The 24,297-nt window shown below is 42.4% G+C and overlaps 1 protein-coding gene across 3 annotated transcripts; it reads right to left on the reverse strand.

Annotated features, from left to right (window-relative positions):
* Nucleotides 1-1,544: 1,544 nt before the first annotated feature.
* NRBF2 (nuclear receptor binding factor 2) lies at nt 1,545-23,480 on the reverse strand. Of its 3 annotated transcripts, XM_038009179.2 has the most exons (5): nt 23,258-23,321; nt 10,409-10,493; nt 6,239-6,463; nt 4,411-4,451; nt 1,545-3,062 (listed from the first exon to the last, which is right to left on the reverse strand). In XM_038009179.2, exons 3-5 carry the CDS (start codon nt 6,300-6,302, stop codon nt 2,355-2,357), a joined length of 813 nt encoding a protein of 270 aa, XP_037865107.1. In that variant the 5' UTR covers nt 6,303-6,463; nt 10,409-10,493; nt 23,258-23,321; the 3' UTR covers nt 1,545-2,354. The 3 variants fall into 3 exon arrangements, with proteins under 3 accessions (XP_037865107.1, XP_007961506.1, XP_072875210.1); XM_007963315.3 differs by lacking the exon at nt 6,239-6,463 and having other exon boundaries at nt 23,258-23,473; XM_073019109.1 differs by lacking the exons at nt 6,239-6,463; nt 10,409-10,493 and having other exon boundaries at nt 23,258-23,480.
* Nucleotides 23,481-24,297: the final 817 nt, after the last annotated feature.

Here is a 24,297-nt window from a genome sequence, read left to right on the forward strand (position 1 = left end):
TGTAGCCCAGGAGCAAGACTATACAGCCTAGGTGTGGAGTAGGCTCTGCCGCCTAGGTTTGTGTAAGTCCACTTTAGGATGCTCACATGAAAACATCACCTAACAACATTTTCCTCAGAACACATCCTTGTTAAGCAACACATGACTTATTTTTGGCATAAGCTTTTAATGTCAAGTTTTATGAGCAAGGTTAGGCAAGTAAAATGTTCTGAGTCTAGGATATTAAAACACTGAGATGTTTAGCAGAACAGAAATTATAGTCAGTCAAACAGAAAAAATAGTAATAAAAAAACACTGAGATAAACTTTTTTTTTTGAGAGAGTCCAGCTCTGTTGCTCAGGCTAGAGTGCAGTGGCGTGATCTTGGCTCACTGCAACCTCCGCCTCCCTGATTCAAGTGATTCTCCTGCCTCAGCCTCCTAAGTAGCTGGGACTACAGACACATGCCACCACACCTGGCTAATCTTTGTATTGTTAGTAAGAGACAGGGTTTGCCATATTGGTCAGGCTGGTCTCAAACTCCAGACTTCAGGTGATCCACCTGCCTCGGTGTCCCAAAGTGCTGGGATTACAAGCATGAGCCACTGTGCCCAGGAAATTAACGTAACTTTTAAGAGAGTATAGAGCTCAAAATAATTTAACAAGCTAGTTTATTTTTTGTTTCATCTGCAGCAAGATGAGACAGGAAAAAATACGATTTCTCCATGGTCACTTCTACTGGTTTTTTTTTGAGACAGAATCTCACTCTAGTGTCCAGGTTGGAATGCAGTGGTGTGATGACAGCTCACTGCAGCCTCAACCTCCCAGGCTCGAGTCATCTTCCCACCTCTGCCTCTGGAGTAACCGCAACTACAGGCGCGCCATCACTGCACCCAGCTAAAGTGTTTTTTGGGTACAGACAGGGTCTCACTATGTTGCCCAGGCTGGTCGCAAACTCTTGGGTTCAAGCGACCCTCCCATCTCAGCCTCCCAAAGTGTTGGGATTACAGGTATAAGCTACCACGCCTGGCCCTATTTCTACTAGTTTCATCACTGGATTTGTGAGCCTAGCCCAACTTCCTCAACCCAATTGTCCTCAGAGGAGGCAATGTATTTCTCACTTTTGTAATTCCACACAGCAAACCCAAGATTTCAACAAGCCCAGTAGCTTGTACCCAAATGTTTTGCTTATATTCTCCTCTTCCCCTTCTTTCTCATGGAACATCATCCAGCTTGGCAGAGAGAATCCAAAGCAGCACTTCCCCACACTATGCTCTGACAGGGTGGCAGGTGCCCAAGGGACAGCTCCCTCCAGCATAGAGCAGCCCTGAGCATTTTCCATGTGGCGGTCAGGAAAAAGGTTGGAAACAACACATTTAAACCTCAGGAACTTCTGTACTCTCTGTCACCCTAGTCGTAAGGGAAATGGACTACAAAACACTGAAAAAAAAAAAATCCTTGACACACAAAAGTAATCATCTAACCGCAACTGTTCAAAGTTTACAACGCAGAGAGAAGCCTCTCAGTGCCTTGCTTTGTAACTATCAACCACATTCAACAAAGGTATAAAACACAATTACTTTATTGATTTCTTACAATCAAATACTGCCAACTAGCATTACTTCCACTCTTGCATCATTAAAAACAAAGGGTATTTCCTCCTTGGTATTTTCAAATGATGCACTATACAATAAACAAAGTTAGAACTTAAAATGCACCCTGATTAATTATGTAAACTGGTAATTTGTTTTAAAAAAGCATAATAATTTGGTTCCTTTCTTCATAAAATGGAAATTTAAATATTTCTTTTGATAGTCTTGAGGTTATTATGAGTAGTGCAAAGTGTGGCACATATAGTTTCATCTAGAAGGGTGTGTATCTTACACACCTTATTTAAACAAACAAAATGTGCATTAACAAAATGCATACAGTCAATGCATGATAGAAAGCATGTTTCAAATATAAGGCAGCCCCTCCGGCCACCATATTATTTAGGTTTTGCATTATCATTTATGGCATTATAGATTAATTACACATAACTTTTATACATTTTAACCCTGAAGATAAGAAAAATAACTGTTGCTTGAAAGAAATTATTCCAGGTAGCCATTTGGTTTGTATCAGGAGAAACCGAACCTCCATGAGTTTAGTGTCTGCCAAGTCGGAATCATTAGCTCAAGTGAGTGAATGAGATATGCGGCGCATTTCACAGTGACTGTTTCCCAAGTCCTGGCAATGCCTCTGCTCCCACAGTCCACCAGATGAAGCATTTCCGGGATGACCCTTCTATGTGGTTTTCCCTTTTCATTTTTTTTTTTTTGCTGGATTAATGATTACTGTATTATTTCCTCTTCCCCTTTTCTGTGGCCTTCCATTTTAATTACTCATAAATCCTTTCAGAATATCCTCAGAGAGCTCCATAAGGGGAAGTTCTGGAGATGGAAAATCCAAGGGAGGAAGATTGGGGATTGGAATGTCCTTGGCTTTCCCGGTATTTGCTGCGAACTTCTGCCAGGTTGAGGAGGCTGTAGCAGTTTCTGAATGTGGTGGCAAGCTCCATAACTCTGATGTTTCTACAAAATCAGCATCTACATCTAGCTCCTTTTCTATTGGACCTTTTAGAAGTCTGGCCTTTTCAGCCTTTAGTTGTTTATTTTCTTTCCTTAATCTTTCATTCTCAGCCACAAGGAACTCCACGTGCCTCTTCAAATCTGCAATTTTGGTTGCCTGCTCCTCTATAATTGTTTTATCATCTTTTGGGGCTTTGCTTCCAATACATGGCTCTGCTGGCTCACTCTTTTGCTGAAGTAAATATAGTAGTGTGTCTGGATCCCTGTCAAAGATCCCCTGAATCTCAGGCAGGCATTTCTCTGTAGAAGGGCTGTACTTCTGAGAAAGGGGGCTCTGGCCCTCTGCATCCTCTGCAGAGGGTTTGTGAGATGCCTGAAGATGGGCAGCTATATCCTTGTCTGTGTTCTGCTGGGCTTTCAATCTTTCTTCACGTTGGGCCCTTTTCCATCTCTCTTGGATGAGGAGAAGCTGTTTCATATGGCTATCCCTTTGCAATTCCAGTGAAAGATGAGCCTATTACATAGAAGGAAAGGTAAAATTTGAAGAATTTTAACATTTTAAGTGTCTCAGTAATGTCCAACATATACTACTCCAAAATCCTCCTTTCTGAATAACCCAACAACACTTACGATTTACATACTATGTTTGCAAAAACACCATTCATTCAGAAAGTTAGAAGTCCTATTCCCAATCAATACACTAAATCAGATGTTTTCCTCAATGTGCCTGACCCCATGTGTAATGGCATTTGTATTCAACTTAAAATTAGAAATCTTTCCTCTGTAGACATACTAATTCTACCAACAGCTAAAAAGAAAGTCATCTTTATCAACAGTGTGTTTGGATAGTTCAAAGCATGCCTGTATCACGAGCAGATTCCATACTTTCAAAGGCAGTGAAAGGGACAGAACACAACTTTAAAGTTCCCTTGGTTCAGTTTGAGAAACTAGTGGCTTTCCCTGCCACTGATATACCTCACAGAAATGATCTCCTTAACTGATACTTTTACAATAAAAAGTTTTAAACAAGATATTTTATATGTATTTATTTTAGAAACAGGGTCCCTGTTGCCGAGGCTGAAGTGCAATGGTCCAGTCATAGCTCACTGCAGCCTTGAACTCAGGTGTTCAAGTGATCCTCCCACCTCAGCCTCCCAAGTAGCTAGAACTACAGGCATGTGCCACCATGCACAGCTAATTTTTTTAAAATTTTTAAAAAATTTTTGGGGTCTCACTATGTTGCCCAGGCTGGTCTCGAACTCCTGGGCTCAAGTATGATCCCCCTGCCTTGGCCTCCCAAAGTGCTGGGATTATAGGCATGGGCCACCATGCCCAGTCTTATGAATAAATGTATCTTGAAACACTTGGCAGGGCCTCCCCAAACACAGAAGACAATTTAAAGCAATTGGTGAAACAAATTTAAAAGTACCTGAACTGCTTAAGAACTCAAGCAAAGACAAGTGGGAGACGGGTCACATTTAAATTATCTTTGACAAGCAAAGGGCAGTCCAGCTGGTTTCCTCTTGGCCAGGCCTGTTTACTGACTGTGAGCTAATGATCAAATAAGAGCTAATGATCAGGAATGGTCCGAAGAGGGCTCTCTAAAAGGTACATCTGGCTGGCAATCTGAGATCTGTGAATAACCACTAGAAAAAAAGAAGTTTCTGCATTCCATGTCTGGGGCATCGACTGTAGTTCATTTAGTTTTAATTTCCGTTGTGAAGTGTTCTTCCCTTGCCCATTTTATATATTTTTGACTATAGCATTTTGAGAGGGACACAACGCTTTGCTATACACACAGTTCAAGCCTCTACAAGAAAACCTTTCTAACCCTTGTTGAAAATATTGGGAGCACGTCTCACCTGCTCAGACTGTGTCAGCTTCATGGCTTCAGAAAGATATGCTGTTAAAAGAAAAAACAGGCATATTACTATGTGTCGCCGTTCTGTAATTAACAGGTAAAAGGAAGAGTTTTAATAATCCTCATATGACAAACAGAACTGTTCTGATAAATAATTCTGATACAACTGGGGATTTTTTAAATAGAATTCTTAACTTCCCCCAAAAGGATGTCAGTGGCAATAAAATGAAAATATTCCCTACCCTATCTTGAAGGTTTTGTTATTTAAAACTCCTATGGATTTTATAATTCAGAAACTGAAGATAGCCTCATCGGAAAAATAGGTTTAGGGAAGATTAAAATCAAACAAGAACCTATCCAAACCCTATTACTCATTATACGCACAAAAACATCATGAGATTATCAATGACTTTTTATCCATCTGAATACCTGGAATCTATCATTTTGGACTCCTATAGAATTACTTTTAATGAATTGTCTCTGAGTTAAGCCATCAGCCTTACGGTTAAAAGCCCTAAGAACCTGTTGACATATTTACTGTGAGGAAGTTACTGAGGACAGTATAATGTCATTTATGAAGACCTTCAAAAAACTTCTCTGATCTTAGATCCTCGGTGACTATTTGTTTGAATTTTAATAGCCAATGTAAAAATTATTCTTTCCTCTTTAGGATGACTGCTAGAAAACTTAAGGCAAGTTCTTTAAAAAAAATCCAAGAACTAATGGTACATTTTGTGAACTATACTACTAGTCCTTTCCCACTTTCTCTCTCTATGGATGTCCTTATCTATGCATCTTTAGTTACATTTGATATTTTATTATACATTCATCGGTAAGACATTTTATAACCTGTTGGGAACAAGGTTAGGTATAAATAACAAGTTCTGTATTATCAATGAATTGCCCATAATGAATCTCCATTTTTATCTTGCTTGTGTAAACATTTTTGGCATCTCTCATACCTATATTAAGTCCCTCTTTTGCCTTTTTGCAGATATGAGGCATTGCTTTCTGTCTAGTCTTAATCCAAATAATTTAATGATTTGATGTTGTAACTTAAGAGTTCCTGCCTGCTAGGTTCTACCGTAGTCCTTAAGATACAATTATATCAGGGGTCCCAAACCCCCAGGCTGGTATTGGTCTATGTCTTGTTAGGAACTGGGCCACACACACAGCAGCAAGTGAGCAGCAGGCAAGCCAGTGAAGCTTCATCTGTATTTACAGCCACTCCCCACTGCTTGCATTACCACCTGAGTTCTGCCTCCCATCAGATCAGCAGCGGCATTAGCTTCTCATAGCACAAACCCTACTGTGAACTGCACATGCAAGGGATCTAGGTTGCACTCTCCTTATGATAATCTAAAGCCTAATGATCTGTCACTGTCTCCCATCACCCCTAAATGAGACTGTCTAGCTGCAGGAAAACAAGCTCAGTGTTCCCACTGATTCTACATTACACTGAGTTGTATAATTATTTCATTATTTCTATTATTACATTGTAAAATATAAAGTACACAATAAATGTAATGTGCTTGAATCATCCTAAAACCATTTTCCCCACCTCAGGTCTGTGGAAAACTGACTTCCACAAAACCGGTCCCTGGCAGCAAAAAGGTTGGGACTGCTGAATTAGATGCTCCCTCTCCAGGAAAAAGGAGAGCTGGGGCCAGGTGCAGTGGCTAGTACTTTGAGAGGCCAAACAGGAGGATTGCCTGAGCCCAGGAGTTCCAGACTAGACTGGGCAACATAGCGAGACCCTGTATCAATTTGAAAAGAATTAAAAGAAAAAACAGAGTTAGTTATATAGTCTTTGCTCCAGCCATGCTTACCATAATTACATCCTTCCCACAACACTTTGTCTTTTTTTCCTGTAGTAAGTCTGTGCAGCTGCATACCGGTTTCTTTTCCTTTTGTTCATGTTTAAATCTGTGGAGATGGACGGGTGCGGTGGTTCACACCTGTAATCCCAGCACTTAGGGAGGCCGAGGCTGGTGGATCGCCTGAGGTTGGGAGTTCAAGACCAGCCTGGCCAGCATGGTGAAACCCCAGCTCTACTAAAAAAAAAAAAAAAAAAAAAAAAAAAAAAAAAAAAAAAATTAGCTGGGCATGGTGGCAGGCGCCTGTAATCCCAGCTACTAGGGAAGCTGAGGCAGGAGAATCGCTTGAACCCGGGAGGTGGACGTTGCTCTGAGCCAAGATCACGCCATTGCACTCCAGCCTGGGTAATGGAGCAAGACTCCAAAAATCTGCAGAGACAATCTGTCTGCTCTGCTATTGCTCTGATACACTGTAGACAAATTTTCTTAGACATCCCTTCCATCTTGCCTGCGTGTATTTGTCTCCCCGTTTGAACTACAGTTTGCTTTAAATCTACTTTCTTAACAAACGAATAGTTTTCACAAAACCAAGCTTTAGCCAACTGAAATGCCTCCCCACTTTGTAGAACCTTGAAATTGTATATGACAAAGGAGGCTACCGAAGGAGATCCCAAAGCACAAAGAATACAACAAGAATCACACTGTCATTTAAAGTATTCCCCACATTTAAATCTTATAAATGGGGCAGTTTAAAGTTATTTTTAAAGAAGAAAAATTATTTTAAATCTGATTCCATGTTTATGGATTTCTTCCACAGACTCACAATAGATACAAAAGTACAGCAACACAGAAATGTAGAAAAAGAGTACCTATCTCAAAAACTGCTAACAATTCTGGTTAAAATACTTCCTTTAATTATGATACGAGGCTAAAATGTAAAGTAGATATTAAGTAAATGATACAATAAAGGAACTAAGGAAATCTGAAGAACGTCTTAAAATAATAACATCTGGCCAGGCGCAGTGGCTCACGCCTGTAATCCCAACACTTTGGGAGGCCGAGGTGGGCGGATCACTTGGTGTTAGGAGTTAGTTTGAGACCAGCCTGGCCAACATGGTGAAACCCTGTCTCTACCAAGATATACAAAAATTTGCCGAGTGTGGTGGTGCACGCCTGTATTTCCAGCTACTCGGGAGGCTGAGGCAGAAGAATCACTTGAGCCTGGGAGGTGGAGCTTGCAGTGAGCTAAGATCATGCCATGGCACTCCACTATGGGTGATAGAGCAAGACTCAGTCTCAAACAAAAACCAAAAAACAAAAAATAATAACATCTATTACTCTTCTATCAGGAATCTGTTAAACTGGTCCCAAAGCATAGAAAGTACAGCAATATACTGCCTCTGAATAAGGATAGAATCATTTTCATGTTACCACTGTTACAAAAGGCTTAGGTTAAGATTTGTTTTCAAACAAAATATTGATCAAATCCATACAAATACTGTGTACTCTGGGGCCTGCTCATCTTCTGAAATGCTCATTTTGAGTTCTAAGCACTGTAAATGGCTATTAACTTATTTAAGGTTTTGTTCTTCTGTTGTGTATGAAAGAAGAGAAATTCACTTAGGGATGTGCTTATCTGGCAAATGAATGCTCACATGCTCAGTTTCATTTAATTTGGCCATTCATTGTCCACCTCAAGAGATCCTACCTTTCCTCAAAAGGAAAGAGACATCAAGCAACTTCTTATTTCAGCACATTTACAATACAAACACCAAAAAGAGACTATAAAGTCCTTAGCTAGGTAATCTCAGGGTATGTTTTTAGTCTCAGAATCTCCTCTGATCTTTGACAGCTGGACACCCAGGCCCCCTCTGTTTGCCCTTAAATTCTCTCATTTCAGCCTTTCCTTCCTATTAATCTTTCTCAGATGTTGATCTTTTCTTGCCTCATCTCTAAAATGATTTCCAAATAAGTTGCTTCCTTACAGAATACACCTACATCCATACCTTTCAAGACCAGTTATAAGCCCTAGAGATGCAAGTCAATTTCAAAAAGCGAGCTCATTTCAACCACGTCAATTTTCAACTCCATTCTAAAACACAAGTTGAAACCCCAGTCAACCCAGTGGGATTTACTAATCACATTAAGTTCTATCTCTATAATTTAAGCTAATGTGATCTAACAGATTGTCTTATTTTTCCACTCCTGAGAATGTCACAGAATTTAGACTGGGGGTGGGAAGTGGTTAATTGAAGCCCAACATCAGTTTTAAGTCTTCAAAGACAAGGATTAGGTTACGACTAAAACTTCCTTCTTTTTATATATTCATAACATCCCATAGCTCAGTGCATAACATATGCTGATTCACTCCACTTAACATATGTTATATATATGTAACCATGACCATTTTGGGTTACATAAGGTATTGTTTCACTGGGGCATCCACATAAAACATGGTTTTCTTAAATAGTTAAACACGGTACATCGTCTTTGTAGTGACTACAGATTTAACAATCTGATTCATAACAAAATATGGTTTAGGAAAGATTTAAAGAGCACTAGTTGACATGTTTAACACTGTACAAAGCCCTCTCACCATAAAAACACCCAAAGATTTATGGGATATCTACTGTATGCTCGGACCTACAGCAGATACCTCCAGTACACTTCAGAGGCAAAAATATTTCTTTTTTAAAAAAAGTGGGGGTGGGAGGCTGGGGGAGGGATAGCATTAGGAGAAATATCTAATGTAGACGATGGGTTGATGGGTGCAGCAAGCCACCATGGCACGTGTATACCTATGCAACAAACCTGCACGTTCTGCACATGTACCCCAGAACTAAAAAAAAAAAAAAAGGGGGGGCTTGGCGCAGTGGCTGATGCCCATAATCCCAGCACTTTGGGAGGCCAAGGTGGGTCAATCATGAGGTCAGAAGTTCGAGACCAGCCTGAACAACATGGAGAAACCCCGTCTCTACTAAAAATACAAGCCGGGTGTGGTGGCACACACCTGTATTCCCAGCTACTCAGGAGGCTGAGGCAGGAGAACCACTCGAACCCAGGAGGTGGAAGTTGCAGTGAGCCAAGACCGTGCCACTGCACTCCAGCCTGGGCGACACAGCAAGACTCTGTCTCCAAAAAGAAAAACAAACAAACAAACAAAACTTAAAATTTTCTCTGAAAATTACTAACTTCTAGGCAAAAAACACTGTAGTGAGAAGACTTATCCAATCTACTGCCCACCTTGCAGTCTGTATTTCATAAGTAAAATATCAAGGGAGGGGCAGCCTCTGTCAGGAAAGAATATGGCTCTGATCATCATACTGGCCTAGAGGGAAAGGAACGTGCCTGCCAGCAGAAGACTTCAGGGTCTGCCCTAAGAAAGATGACCTGCACTCATTTTGGATGTGGCATGAGTAAAACATCCTTTCCCCAAAGATTTTTAAATTTTTTTTATTTCTATTTTTATACTTACCACTACACTAACGAGGACCCAAAGTTTTTCGGTTTGTTACTCAGCCAACAGAAATTGGTCTAAGCAAAACAGGCCCCCAAGATCTATTTCTGAGTTCAACATATGCTAGGTTGCTTGACTGACTAGGGTAAAATTAGGTCTTTGATAAGAAGCCAACAATTCTGAAATGAAAGCTATCATCAGCATGTTACTATAGGCATGCATGTAGAGATGAGATATTCAGAAGGGAAGCTAAAAAAAGACCACAGGAAAAATCTCCCACATTTTAGGTAACAAAAGTCTTTAGCAAGTTTTGCATTATCAGCATGTTAGAAAACAGAAACTCAGTGAAAATGAATTGGTTGGAACTGAATTGAATTACTATTTTGAGAACCTGAAATGGTAAATTATTTGAAACCCAAACTCCTTTTTTATAATAACTAAGATAAAATGGCAGACTTGTTACAATCAGCTCCTGTTTTTAGGGATCTTTTGGCTCAGAAGGCTGTGTCCAGGAATTGTTTACCACATTTATGCCATCTTCATGGTTTAGAAAGAAGACTGGACTAGCAGGAGCTGGGAAATCCAACACACTTACTTGAAAAATAATCAAAGCTGATATTCTGGTGAGTCAGCAGTATCAGTCTTGTATATGAAAAGCAACACACATTATTACTATTGTGACTTTCTGCTCTTCAGTTTTACACTGAGTACTTAATAACACTCACCTGCAGCCTTTTTGTGACAAGAAATAGCCTCTTCGTATTTGCCTGCAGCTAATAAACGGTCTGCTCGTCTGCTCTGTTGATGAGCCTAGAAGACAAACATCCCTAAGTTGCTCTGGATCATAAAATAAAACACGATTTCTTTTAAAAAGCAACTACCTTTAAAGAAGATAAATAATACTGTTTGTTGCCACATATCAAATCACTATCACAGCTCTATCTGTAGCTGGGGAAATGTAATGGGTAGAGCCTGGAACTACAGCATCTGAAAGGAACTGGCAACTTCTTTCACTTCTACCATAAGCCCTCTCAAGGTTAACACCAGGCACTTAACTCCTTCATTGACTCACATTCTTCCACTCTTTGGAGATTAACCAAGAGTTACAATCATAGATTGTTATTCAAAATGTCTAGTTTCTTGATTTTTAACAAGCTCCTTTCAAAACAAGAGCTATTTTGTAGATACTTTCACTAATCTGTATAGTCTAAAAATCATAATCAGGAAATCACTCATTACGTAGTAAAATCCAAGCTTCTCTTCTATCATGTCATTCTTTCGACATTAAAGTTACTATGTTTTTAAAATAAAAAATTTGGACATTGCATAGTTGATGAATTCATGATACCAACATCTAATATTACAAAGATTGTTCTTTTTTTTTTTTTTTTTTTTTTTTTTTTTGAGACGGAGTCTTGCTCTGTAGCCCGGGCTGGACTGCAGTGGCCGGATCTCAGCTCACTGCAAGCTCCGCCTCCCGGGTTTACGCCATTCTCCTGCCTCAGCCTCCCAAGTAGCTGGGACTACAGGCGCCCGCCACCTCGCCTGGCTAGTTTTTTGTATTTTTAGTAGAGACGGGGTTTCACTGTGTTAGCCAGGATGGTCTCGATCTCCTGACCTCGTGATCCGCCCGTCTCGGCCTCCCAAAGTGCTGGGATTACAGGCTTGAGCCACCGCGCCCGGCACAAAGATTGTTCTAAAGATACCTCATCAAAAGAACAAAGTCAAAAAAATCAGAAGTTCTAACAGCAAATAATGTAATTGCTCTTGAATTGCAAAGGAAAACTGATAAATAAGCAGTCACTGGCCTCCTTACACTTTAAGAATCTCAAAAGGGCTTTAAGGCCAGACGCAGTGGCTCACGGCTGTAATCCCACCACTTTTGGAGGCTGAGGCAGGCGGATCATCTGAGGTCAGGAGTTCAAGACCAGCCTGGACAACATGGTGAAACTCCATCTCTACTAAAAATACAAAAATTAGCTGGGCGTGGTGGCTCACGCCTGTAATCCCAGCACTTTGACCAGCCTGGCCAACACGGTGAAACCCCATCTCTACTAAAAATACAAAAATTAGCTGGGTGCGGTGGCTCATGCCTGTAATCCCAGCACTTTGGGAGGCTGAGGCGGGCGGATCACGAGGTCAGGAGATCAAGACCATCTTGGCTAACAGGGTGAAACCCGGTCTCTACTAAAAATACAAAAATTAAAAATTAGCCGGGCATGGTGGCGAGCGCCTGTAGTCCCAGGCTACAGGCGCTGAGGCTGAGGCAGGAGAATGGCGTGAACCCCGGAGGTGGAGCTTGCATTGAGCCGAGTTCGCGCCACTGCACTCCAGCCCGGGCGACAGAGTAAGACTCCGTCTCAAAAAAACAAAACTAAAAACAAAAACAAAAATTAGACAGGCGTGATGGCGGGCGCCTGTAATCCCAGCTACTCAGGAGGCTGAGGCAGAGGCTGCAATGAGGCGACATCACGCCACTGCTCTCCAACCTGGGTGAAGAGAATGAAACTCCATCTCAAAAAAAAAAAAAAAAAAAAAAAAAAGCTTTAATATACATTATTTCAGCTGCTTTAATTACAACTTTGTGAATGCATTTTCCTCTCTTACATAAGGAGGCCCAAAAGACTGGTGGGGGTCATGTAACTTACATAAGATTATACATTTAACTAGCAAGGAGAAAGGCAGACATCATCAGCTAAAGTTTTCTACCTCATGTAACGGTTTTCCTCAGTAACAAACTCACACATGATTTAGCAAAGCTTCACAGCTTCACAAAAAAGCAAAAAGCATTGTACACCCATGTTCATAACAGCATTATTCACAACAGCCAAAAGGTGAAAGCAATCCAGACGTCCATCAATAGATGGAGATGGATAAATGCAGTATATACACACAAAGGAAAGGTACTGTCTTTAAAAGGAAGGTACTTCTGACACATACTATAACATGGATGAACTGTGAGGACATTAGACTGAATAAAATAAGCCAGTCATAAAAGGACAAATACTATACAAACCAACGTATTGGGTATCTAAAGTAGTCAAACTCATAAAAACAGGAAAGTTGAATGGTGGAACAAATCATTGAATGGGGGAGGGGTAAACGGGGAGTAGGTATTCAAACGGCATATTTTCAGTTTTGCAAGATGAAAAAGTTCTGGAGATTTGTTGCACAACCATGCAAATATACTTAACACTACTAAACTGTACACTGAAAAATAATTAAGAGGGTAAACTTTACGTGTTTTTTACATCACTTAAAAAAGGTGAAAAGTGGCCAGGTGTTGTGGCTCCTGCCTATAATCCCAGCACTTTAGGAGGCCAAGGCAGGCAGATCACTTGAGCTCAAGAGTTTGAGACCAGTCTGGGCAATATGGTGAAAACTCATCTCTACAAAAAATACAAAAATTAGCCGGATGTGGCACTCGCATCCCAGCTACTCAGGAGGCTGAGGTAGGATGATCACTTTGAGCCTGGGAAATGGAGGCTGCAGTAACCTGTGATCGCACCACTGCACTCCAGCCTGGGCAACAGAGTGAGATCCTGTCTCAAAAAAAAAAAAAAAAAGGTCGGGCACAGTGGCTCATGTCCGTAATCCCAGCACTTGCGGAGGCCAAGGCGGGTGGATCACCTCAGGTCAGGAGTTTGAGACCAGCCTGGCTAACGTGGTGAAACTCTGTCTCTACAAAAATTAGCTGGGCATGGTGGTAATCCCAGCTACTCCGGAGGCTGAGGCGGGAGAATCACTTCAACCCGGAAGACAGTGGTTGCAGTGAGCTGAAATCGCACCATTACACTTCAGCCTGGGCAACAGTGAGACTTGGTCTCAAAAAAAAACCAAAAAACAAAAATAAAAAAAACCAAATCTGTTCTGTCAGCTGAAAAATGATTTGTCTTGGATGCTTTTTAAAGACATGTCCCTTTGATGCGGCATAAAATACTTCACAGAATCACGTTTGCAATTGAGATTATAAATATTCTGGGCATGTTTACAAATCATACTCAGTATAAAATACAGGTGAAGACAAAAGTAGAAAACAGCACTTCCAGCAATGCGTTGCTGTTTGCCTTCCCCCTCGCCCCCCGCTTCTATTTTTGTAAGAAACAAACAAGCAACAATCTTAAAGACAAGATTGGTGCCTTTCAATTAGAGGATTTCAGATACTTTTTATTCTTTAAGTAGTAATCAAACTTTCCTCTAAGTCTTAACATATGCCTGGGAACAATAGGTCACAAGAAATGACTAGGTAGGGTGGGCGCAGTGGTTCACGCCTGTAATCCCAGCACTTTGGGAGGCTGAGGCAGGCAGATCACTCAAGGCCAGGAGTTCAAGACCAGCCTGGCCAATATGGCGAAATGCCATCTCAACTAAAAGTACAAAAATTAGCCTGGCGTTGTGGCACATGCCTGTAATCCCAGCTACTCAGGTGGCTGAGGCACAAGAATTGCTTGAACAACCTGGGAGGCGGAGGTTGCAGTGAGCTAAGATCATGCCACTGCACTCCAGCCTGGGCAACAGAGCAAGACAGCCTCAAAAAAAAGACTCGGGGATTAAAATGGATGAATTTTAACCTGGAGACTTGGACTGAGCAAAAAACACATTCTGAACACATGAGCATTTTCTAGTACCCACAAATTACACAGATCTTTTGGGAACAGAATGTACATGATGAAGAAAGCTAGTACGTACAAGCAGTTATGATTAACCTAATTTCTCTAATGAACATGTTTTGATACTATTAAAGCAAGTGGTATTAAATCAAAAGGCTCTAGGTTTTAATAAAAATACAAATCACCTGGTTAAAATACAGATTCTAAAAGGCCAGGCGCAGTGGCTCACACCTATAATCCCAGCACTTTGAGAGGACGAGGAGGGAGAATCGCTTGAACCAGAGAAGCAGAGGTTGCAGTGAGCCGAGATCATGCCACTGCACTCCAGCCCGGGCAACAAGAGTGAAGCTCCATTTCAAAAAAAAAAAAAAAAAAAAAAAAAAGATTCTGATTCAGGAGGTTTGGAGCACGGCTTGAGACTCCACCCAGGAAAAGTCAAAGTTTCTGGCTTACGGATACACTCTAAGAAGCAGGGATGAGATGCTATTTCAGGTTACTTCATTCTAACACCTTTTTTCTATCTGTGTGTCACTAATGACTTCAATCACTTTCTATCTTACACTATGGATATTTATGTAGCTCCATAATTAAATTTCAAACTCGGTGATGACAGAATAAACTGTTAATTGAACACCAAAAAAATAAAAAGTTCTCAAACAGTGAGAGCAGGTCCTCATGGCTCTCCCAACTCCCCTAAAACATCCCCATGTAGAGTCCAATCTCTAATCAGTCTGCCAATTTAGGAGTTAAATCTCATTATAGTTTCAGATTATTGCTGAGCTCAACAAAAACACACCATCTCCTCTGGGTTATTTAGCACCAGAGCAATCAAATTTCATATTTTAAGTAGAGTTCCTACTATGTTCTTATTAGACACACAGCAAACACAGACTCGATAGAGCTCAACTGCCAACGTTCAAATCTCAGTTTGACCACATATGAGACACATGAGGCTGGCTTTCCCAATTACCTGCCTCAGTTTTCTCATCTCTAAAATGAGTTATTGTCTGCTTATGTAAATTTGATGGCACCAAAAACAAAAGAGTGTGTGAAAATTAAACTAGATGAAACATCACACTGCTTAGAATGGTGCCTGGTACTGGTACATACTTGATATATCCCTCGTTAAGTACTACAAGACAATAGAAGTGATGGAAGTACCTGCCATGAAGAAGTTGACAATATAGTTGGGTCTAGACTAAATTGCATTTTTTGAAAAATTTTCATCTTAATTATTTTTGAGACAGGGTCTTGCTCTGTTGCCCAAGCTGGAGCGGAGTGGTGCAATCATAGCTCACTGAAGCCTCAATATCCTGGGCTCCAGCAATCCTGCCACCTCAGCCTCCTGAGTAGCTAGGAATACAGTCACATGGCACCACACCCAGCTAAGTTTTATTTTTTGTAGAGGTGGGGTCTTGATATCTTGCCCAGGCTGGTTTCAAACTCCTGGGCTCAAGCAATCTTCCTCCTTCCCTCACCCAAAGTGCTGGAATTACAGGCATAAGCCACTATGCCCAGCTAAATTGCATTTTTTATAAACTGAAGATTTTACAGAAAACCTATCTTGGTGGTGGTGATTTTTAAAACAACTTTTACAGTTTACACATATTAAAACTGGTCTCTCTTTAAATACTGTTCTTGGTAGAATCACAGCCATTAAAAGTAATAGGCTGAGGCTGGGAGCGGTGGCTCACATTTGTAATCCCAGCACTTTGGGAGGCCGAGGCAGGCAGATAACGAGGTCAGGAGTTTGAGACCAGCCTGGCCAACATAGTGAAACCCTTTCTCAACAAAAAATACAAAAATTAGCCAGACATGGTGGCGCCCACCTGTAGTCCCAGCTACTCGGGAGGCTGAGGCAGGAGAATCGTTTGAACCTGGGAGGCAGAGGCTGTGGTGAGCCGAGATTGTGCCACTGCACTCCAGCCTGGGCAACAGAGCGAGGCTCCACCTCATAAAAAAAAAAAAAAAAAAAAAAAAAAGGCTGGGCACGGTGGCTCACGCCTATAATCCCAGCACTCTGGGAGGCCAAGGTGGGAGGATTGCTTGAGACCACCATAGGCAACAGAGTGAGACCCCATCTCTACAAAAAATAGAAAAATTAGCTGGGTGTGGTGCTGAGCACCTGTAGTCCCAGCTACAGGAGGGACTGGTAGGAGGATCAGGAGTTCAGGAGGTTGAAGCTACAGTGAGCCGTGATTATGCCACTGCACTCTACTCTGTGGGACAGAGGAAGATACTATCTCAAAACGAAAAGGGTAATAAGTCCATAAATATGTTTCTCTGGTAATTCAAAATAAGTTATGACATTCACAATAAAACAGTCCCACCTCTCTGTACTTCCTAGGCAATCCATATGATTCTGTGGGACTTCCCGCACTCTTTTTTAAATTGCTTGATGGGTTACGTTAGATTGAGGTCTACAGCTGTGGTTGCCCATTATTTCTGACAGATGATTCATTCTGTAAACAGCTGAAATAAACTTATGGTATTGATAACTATAGATAGAACTGTAAATATATTTTCTCTTATGATTTCCTTGCTTTTTTTTTTTGAGATGGGGTCTCATTCTGTCACCCAGAGGCTGGAATGTAGTGGTATGATAACGACTCACTGCAGCCTCAACCTCCTGGGCTCAAGTGATCCTCCTATCTCAGTTTCTCAAGTAGCTGGAACCACAGGCATGTGCCACCATGCTCAGCTATTTTTTTTTTTCTTTTGGTAGACCAGGTTTCACTATGTTGCCCAGGCTGGTCTTGAACTCCTGGGCTCATGCGATCCACCTGCCTTGGCCTCTCAAAGTGCTAGGATTACAGGTGTGAGCTACCATACTGGGCCCACATTCTTGTATTACCTTGTCGTCTGGATACCTAAAGTATCCCTTCTCCAGATTTTCAAACTTAGGAGCAGCGAATATCAAGAAAGTCTAATTAATGTGACATTCAGAGGCTAGCCAGGTAGAAATATAGGTCTGCAGAAAGCAGGAGTGAAGCAGACAAGCCTGAAAAGGCAAAAGAGAGAGGGAGAGTCTGATTAAGTCTGACAGGCTCCATACGTTCATAAACCAAGCTACATTTTACCCCTGCCCTTCCTGCACCCTTCTTTGGAGTGCAATAAATTATCTCTTTTGGCTTAAGCTAATTTTAAGTGGGTTTTCATCAACTATAACCAACAAAAATCCTAGCTACAACAACTAGGTTACTAAGTGACTGCCATTACTGACAAGTACCTTTTACTTCCACATGCTAACTGCCCCAAAAATACATGTTCAATACTACCTTCTTTCCCAAAAGAAAACAGTATTCCTTCCTATAACTTTCTATTTGTTTTTTTCTGTGTCCTTGGGGAAAGCTGTTAAGTAAAGACGAAAAGAAAAGGAACACCAGGCCAGGCGTGGTGGCTCACGCCTGTAATCTAAGCACTTTGGTTTCGGAGGCCAACGCGGGCAGGATCACAAGGGTAAGAGTTCAAGACCAGCCTGGCCAACATGGAGAAACCCTGTCTATACTAAAAATACAAAAATTAGTCAGGCATGATGGCACACGCCGGTGGTCCCAGATACGCAGAAGGCTGAGGCAGGAGAATCGCTTGAACCCAGGAGGCAGAGGTTGTGGTGAGCTGAGATTGCGCCATTGCACTCCAGCCTGGGCAACAGAGCGAGACTCTGTCTCAAAAAAAAAAAAAAAGAAAAGGAACACCATATGAACACTGTACTGAAAAGGCAGCAGAGGAAAATCTAATATTCACCTGACCTTATGGTAGGGTCTTCAGTTGAAAGAGAAATCTCACTCACTTGCCCTTTCCCAATCAATGTGTGTCTCCTACAAACAAGTAGCAAACAATTATCTCAAATCAATAAGCACTGAATTGACTGTCTAATATAATGCAATTATACTTAAGATAAGAGCTCAAGTGTTGGAGAATTCCAGGAAAGACTTTTTTTTTTCCCCGAGACAAGGTCTCACTCAGTCGCTCAGGCTGCAGTGCAGTGCAGTGCAGTGGTGTGAGCTCAGCTCACCACAATCTTCACCTCCTGGGTTCAAGCGATTCCCCTGTTTCAGCTTCCTAAGTAGCTGGGATTACAGGCATGTGCCACCACACCCGGCTAATTTTTGTTTTGTTTTGTTTTTTGATATGGAGTTTCACTCTGTCACCCAGGCTGGAGTGCAAGGGCACGATCTTGGCTCACTGCAACCTCTGCCTCCTGGGTTCAAGCAATTCTCCTGCCTCAGCCTCCCAGTCACCCAGGCTGGAGTGCAAGGGCACGATCTTGGCTCACTGCAACCTCTGCCTCCTGGGTTCAAGCAATTCTCCTGCCTCAGCCTCCCAAGTAGCTGGGATTACAGGCACCCGCCACCACACCTAGCTAATTTTTATTTTCTGTAGAGATCTGGTTTCACCTTGTTGGCCAGGCTGGTCTTGAACTCCTGACCTTAGGTGATCCACTCACCTCAGCCTCCCAAAGTGCTGGGATTACAGGTGTGAGCCACTGTGCCCAGCCCAATCTTGCTTTCATATCCTACCATGACCACTTACCCTGCATTTCAAAGTCTTCATCTTTAAAATGGGGGGGAATATCTCACATTTAGCTATTAAGAGGAAGATAAAAATATACATAACGTGTCCGATGCCAATCCCACCACTTAGCAATAACTGCTGGATATCTCTTAGTATTCTCTACCTCCTTTTTCCAGAGTGCTTTCATTATGCCTAGCTCAGCCTGTAACAAAGAAATAAATTTTCCTTGGAATTTTTCAGGGCAAAAAGAAGAGGTTCAAATATTTTTACCTTGAAGATTTTAAGGCCAATATAATTAAAATGGGATAGTTATAAGGACTCCAGGTATGTACAAGGCCATTCCTTGGACCATGATATCTGCTTACTTTTCTTACAGAAGCTGGAAAGTAAGAGGCTTCATTAACTACCTCATGTGATGTGAGAACTGACCACTCTGGAGGGAAGCTGTTACTCAACAAACATTCTCAGCACTCTTAAGGGCTAAACACATAGAAAACGATTGTGGCCAGGCAGTCACATGGGCCCTGTCCTTTGCAGTGGAGGTAAGCAAAACATGAGCAATAGTCATGTATAAATTAAGATCTGATATCACTTTCCAAATCAGCAGCAAACAAACCAAAGAACTAGAAATTATCTCACATAAGTTTTGACATTTGTTACCAGTAGTTACATTGACAAAATTAAGTGTATGGAAAGAAATATCAAAATATACACTAATTTTATTAAGTTATAATTTTTCCATATTTAAAATTGACAGGCTGGGCACAGTGGCACACGCCTGCAATCCCAACACTTTGGGAGGCTGAGACAGGAAGATTGCTTGAGGCCAGGAGTTCAAGACCAGCTTGGGCAACACAGCAAGACCCCAACTCTACAAAAAGTTTTTGAAAAAATTAGCTGGGCATGGTGGTGCAAACCTGTAGTCCCAGCTACTGTGGAGGGCTCAGGCAGGAGGATCCCTTGAGTGTGAGCAACAGAATAAGACCCTGTCTCTTAAAAAAAAATTGACCAAAAAACCCTGATGAAACAAACTTACTCAGAGTTCAAAGACTAGCTATTTTTTTTAGTGGAAGTACAATTTTTCTTTTGACAAACTTCAATAATCAATTAGAATCCATTACCTCTGTGATACATATTAAAATGAATATTTCAAACTAGTCTCTTCCAGATCTTAAAAATTCACTGTGAGGAATTTCTAAGGCCCTTACTGCCAAACCTAACATAAAAGAATCAATACTGGAGCAGAGGTAATAAATGCTAACACAGAATCTACAGTTCAATATAGATGAGAACCACATTGAAATGAACATGATGAGTACAATATGGCAGCATTGGTAGAAACAGGTCTTGATATCAAAATAACTAGTGATTCATAAGGTATTTAAGTCACTGACCTAAGTAATTACCTAAATATCTCAGCTTAGGCTTATTTATCTGTAAAACTGGAAAACCCATCTTACTAAGTTCCGAGGATGTTCTGAGGACACATGATTACAAATCCATGTACTGTGATGAGTCCTTATACAATGAATTTGGATGACACTATGATGTCATTAGACACAGCTTACTGCACTACTAACTCTGAGTATAGAAAAAGAAAAAGCTTGTATAATACTAGCGAAATTTTCAAAGACATTCAAATTATAGCATTGAGAACTATCTCTCATCTTGAGTCAACTAGATACTAAGTTAGGTGTTCTCACATAAAACAATGTCAGAATTTTCATAACCAGGCGTGGTGGCACATGCCTGTAATCCCAGCTACTCGGGAGGCTGAGGCAGAGAACTGCTTGAACCCGGGAGGCGGAGGTCGCAATGAACCCAGATCGCATCACTGCACTCTAGCCTGGGCGAAAGAATGAGACTCTGTCTCAAAAAAAAGAATGTCAGAATTTTCAAAAACCCCATCTTATAAAACTGTGAGTGACAATTCTGAGTGCCAGAGGCCTGTAATTGGTACTGATTCAAGTAACTGTCAATGTCTGTCCTACTGTTACCTTCCAATAAACAACTATGCTGGAAATCAAATCTTTCAAGACTCAAATGGTTTAAGAATTCAAGGTGTCGGCCGGGCACGGTGGCTCACACCGGTAATCCCAGCACTTTGGGAGGCCAAGGCGGGCAGATCACGAGGTCAGGAGATCGAGACCATCCTGGCCAACATGGTGAAACCCTGCATCTACTAAAAATACAAAAATTAGCTGGGTGTGGTGGTGCGTGCCTGAAATACCAGTTACTCGGGAGGCTGAGGCAGAAGAATCCCTTAAACCAGGGAGTAGGAGGTTGCAATGACCTGAGATCACTCCACTGCACTCTAGTCTGGTGACAGAGAGAGACTCCGTCTCAAAAAAAAAAAAAAAAAAAAAAAAGAATTCAAGATGCCAAATTTCTGACACTTGCCCACATAAATTTTATGGCTGGAATATGGAGTTACACTAGCCTGCTTAAAATGACTGTGTGTCGACATTCAATCCATTTTATAAAGAGGAGAATTTAAATAGTATTGCCACCATTTAACTAAGTTTTCCTAAACTGGTAGTGATTCTGCAGTTCCATCGGCAATTGTCACCCAGTTTCAGTCTCCTCATAAAACACCACACATTTGTGGGGCAGTTGGCAGGGGTTATGCTGCAGCCAAATAAAGTGAAGCTACCTAGAACTGAACCAATGGTCATTTGGCAAGGACACCTGAACTCTGAAGCACTCTGTAAACAGCTGAATGTTTCTAGTAATACTCCTATGAAGTTTCAGTACTGAGCCATCCATTATATTTCATTGCAAACTATTTGTCGCCTTAAAAACAAGAAAACGGCAAGACAGTTCCCTTGCTGAGTCAGAGTCTCGATCAGTCGCCCAGGTCGGAGTGCACAATCTCGGCTCACTGCAAACTCCACCTCCCGGACTCAAGCGATCCTGCCACCTCAGCCTCCCCAGTAGCTGAGACCACAGGCTGGCGCCACCACGCCCGGCTGTTTTTGTTTTTTTTGTAGAGACCGGGTTTCGCCATGTTGCCCAGGCTGGTCTCGAGCTCAAGTCATTCACCGGCCTCTGCCTCTCAAAGTGCTAGGATTACAGGCATGAGCCACGGCACATGGCCAGTTCCCTGGTTTAAAAAAACTCACAAATCTAGTCCAATTAGTCTTAAGCGTTACCTACCACCTGGGGCAAGACCCAACTTAAAACTGGGAGGGGCGCCTCTCAACAGTTAACCTAGTACCAGTGATTTCGTCTGAGAATCTTAGGCTTTTAAAGCTCAAGTCCAAACCTTTATTCTACAAATAGATTTTAAAGTAAGGGCTTATGGTCTGGTTACAATCGCTAATTCTTGCACTGTACTATGTACTTAGTACAGTTATAAGTGCTTTACACCTGTTTACTCCTTTAATCCTCCCAACGAACCTGAAGCAGAGCGAAGTCAAGTAGTTTGCCCAAGATAACACAGCTATCAAGTGACGAGGTTAGAATTCAAATCTAAGCAGCAAAGCTTCAGAACCTATAGTCTTAAACCACCAGACTCTACTGCTCTGCTAGGGCTCAGAGTTCTAATGTGAGAAACGAATCCTCTATAGTGCTTTTTCTCAATCCCACCATCGCAAAGAATTGCAAACCTCTGACTCAGAAGTTCTTCCTGGGTGCATCCTTAAGTAATCTGACTTTTGCATCCAAAATGGGTAACCTCTCTGGAAAACTAAAAGATGCAATGGCCAGTCTGAAAAGAACTCATGTTTCCCGTTAGTGGGATTCTGTTTTGTTGTTGTTGTTGTTGTTTTTATTGCAACACCTGAAACGCCTTAAAACACAAGCAAGCAGGCTATCAGCCATTTTCCTGAGAACAGCAAACACCTATTACACTTTCATGATGCCTAAATTGATGAATCTGAGCTAAAACAGGAACGGCTGTCTTTTCCCCAGCTGTCCCTAATATATTTGGAAGAAGGTAGACTCAGTTTATGCATGTGAAAGTATGTGAGAAATGAGGGGGAAGTGGGGGGTGAGGAGGCTATTCATTCCTCCATCTCTCCAAAGCGTGGCGACTTAGACTCAGACCCTCCTGCTAGAACTCAAAACCAGTATCACACACCATTTCTGCCTTGGACGGCTTCAGTGCCTCTCCAGGCTGTAGGGAGGTAGCTACGTGGCGCTAGGAGGACTTCCCCCAGCCAGAGAGGAGGTGGCAGCCCCAGCTGGTGGCATCCCCTCGCCCGGGGCCCCGCGGCAGAGGGCGCCAGGAGCTTCCCGGGGATCCCCTAAGAGGGCAAAGTCTGAAGTGACTGGCCTGGAGCCGCAGGTGGGCCAGGGCCTGCCTAGCACCCCTTCACAGCCTCTGCGACCACCCCTGCCAAACCAACCTCCCAGCCTCAAGGGTTAGCCGACTCGCCGGGGCCGGCGCCGGGCTCCTGAGGCAAAGGCACCCAAGACGGACGCTATATTCTGTGGGACACTCACCAGGTTGAGGGGTCCTTCCATTACTTCCATAGACCCCGGGGTAAGCGGCGGCCTTAGGAAGGGGAGTAGTGGCGCCGGGGAACATGGAGGGGACTGCTGGGGAGCGCGACGCAGCCGCAGAGACTGCGGCCCCTCTCTGCGCCCCAAGAGCCAGCGGTAGGCGCTGAGTGAGCAACAACCTCACCACTTCCTCCTCCGGCGCCGCGCCGCGGGCCCGCCCCCTGCGCCACCGCCGCGGCCACGTACGGCGCCATGACGTCACACGCGCAAAAGGCTGGTTCAAGGTGGGAGTGAGGACAGGCAGTGGGTGGGGCCCAGGGAAGGTGGGGCACCAGCTGGCGTACGCTTGCGAGCAGTCAGTCTTTCCTCTCAGGAGAAGCGTTAGTTCATATCTTAAAAAGTCTACTCTGACGTCACGTGAGGGGGTATAGCCTTGTTGTTGAAGAATTGAAATGGCTGTCTTCTGCAATTGGCTTCTCACTTTTCCTTTTAGACTGACTTTTCCTTAAATCTGCTCATCGTTACACCCTTACTTGTACTCCCATCCACACCTTTATCCTTGTACAGGATTCATTTTTACAAAAGGCTGATTTGAGCAATTCTAGACCATGCACTGGACTAACCCCCCTAGAGGTCAGCAAGCTTGAATGATTTAGGGCTCTGCCCTCAAGTTGCTCACAAACTGATAGGGAAAATGATTTTGGTCTAGCCAAATACAACACTTGATTCATTTAACAAGTATGTGCCAAACCAAAGCTAAGTCCTTCTGTCATGGAATTCACTGACAAACGGTTGTGATTTATGCTGGAAAGGGAACACATAGGGAGCTGTGATACAGTAACCAAGATGGAGTTGGGTGGTAAAGGAAAGCCTCTGGGGAGGGCGTGTGATTTTTTTTTGAGAAGGGGTCTTGCTGATGCAATCTCCACTCACTGTGACCTCCCTCTGCCCGCCCCCTGCCCCAGGCGATCCTCCCACCTCAGCCTCTTAAGTAGCTAGGAACTACAAGTGTCCAGGCTAGGTTAATTTTTGTATTTTTT

The sequence above is a fragment of the Chlorocebus sabaeus genome, chromosome 9, assembly GCF_047675955.1.
Source record: "Chlorocebus sabaeus isolate Y175 chromosome 9, mChlSab1.0.hap1, whole genome shotgun sequence".
Lineage (NCBI taxonomy): Eukaryota > Metazoa > Chordata > Mammalia > Primates > Cercopithecidae > Chlorocebus > Chlorocebus sabaeus.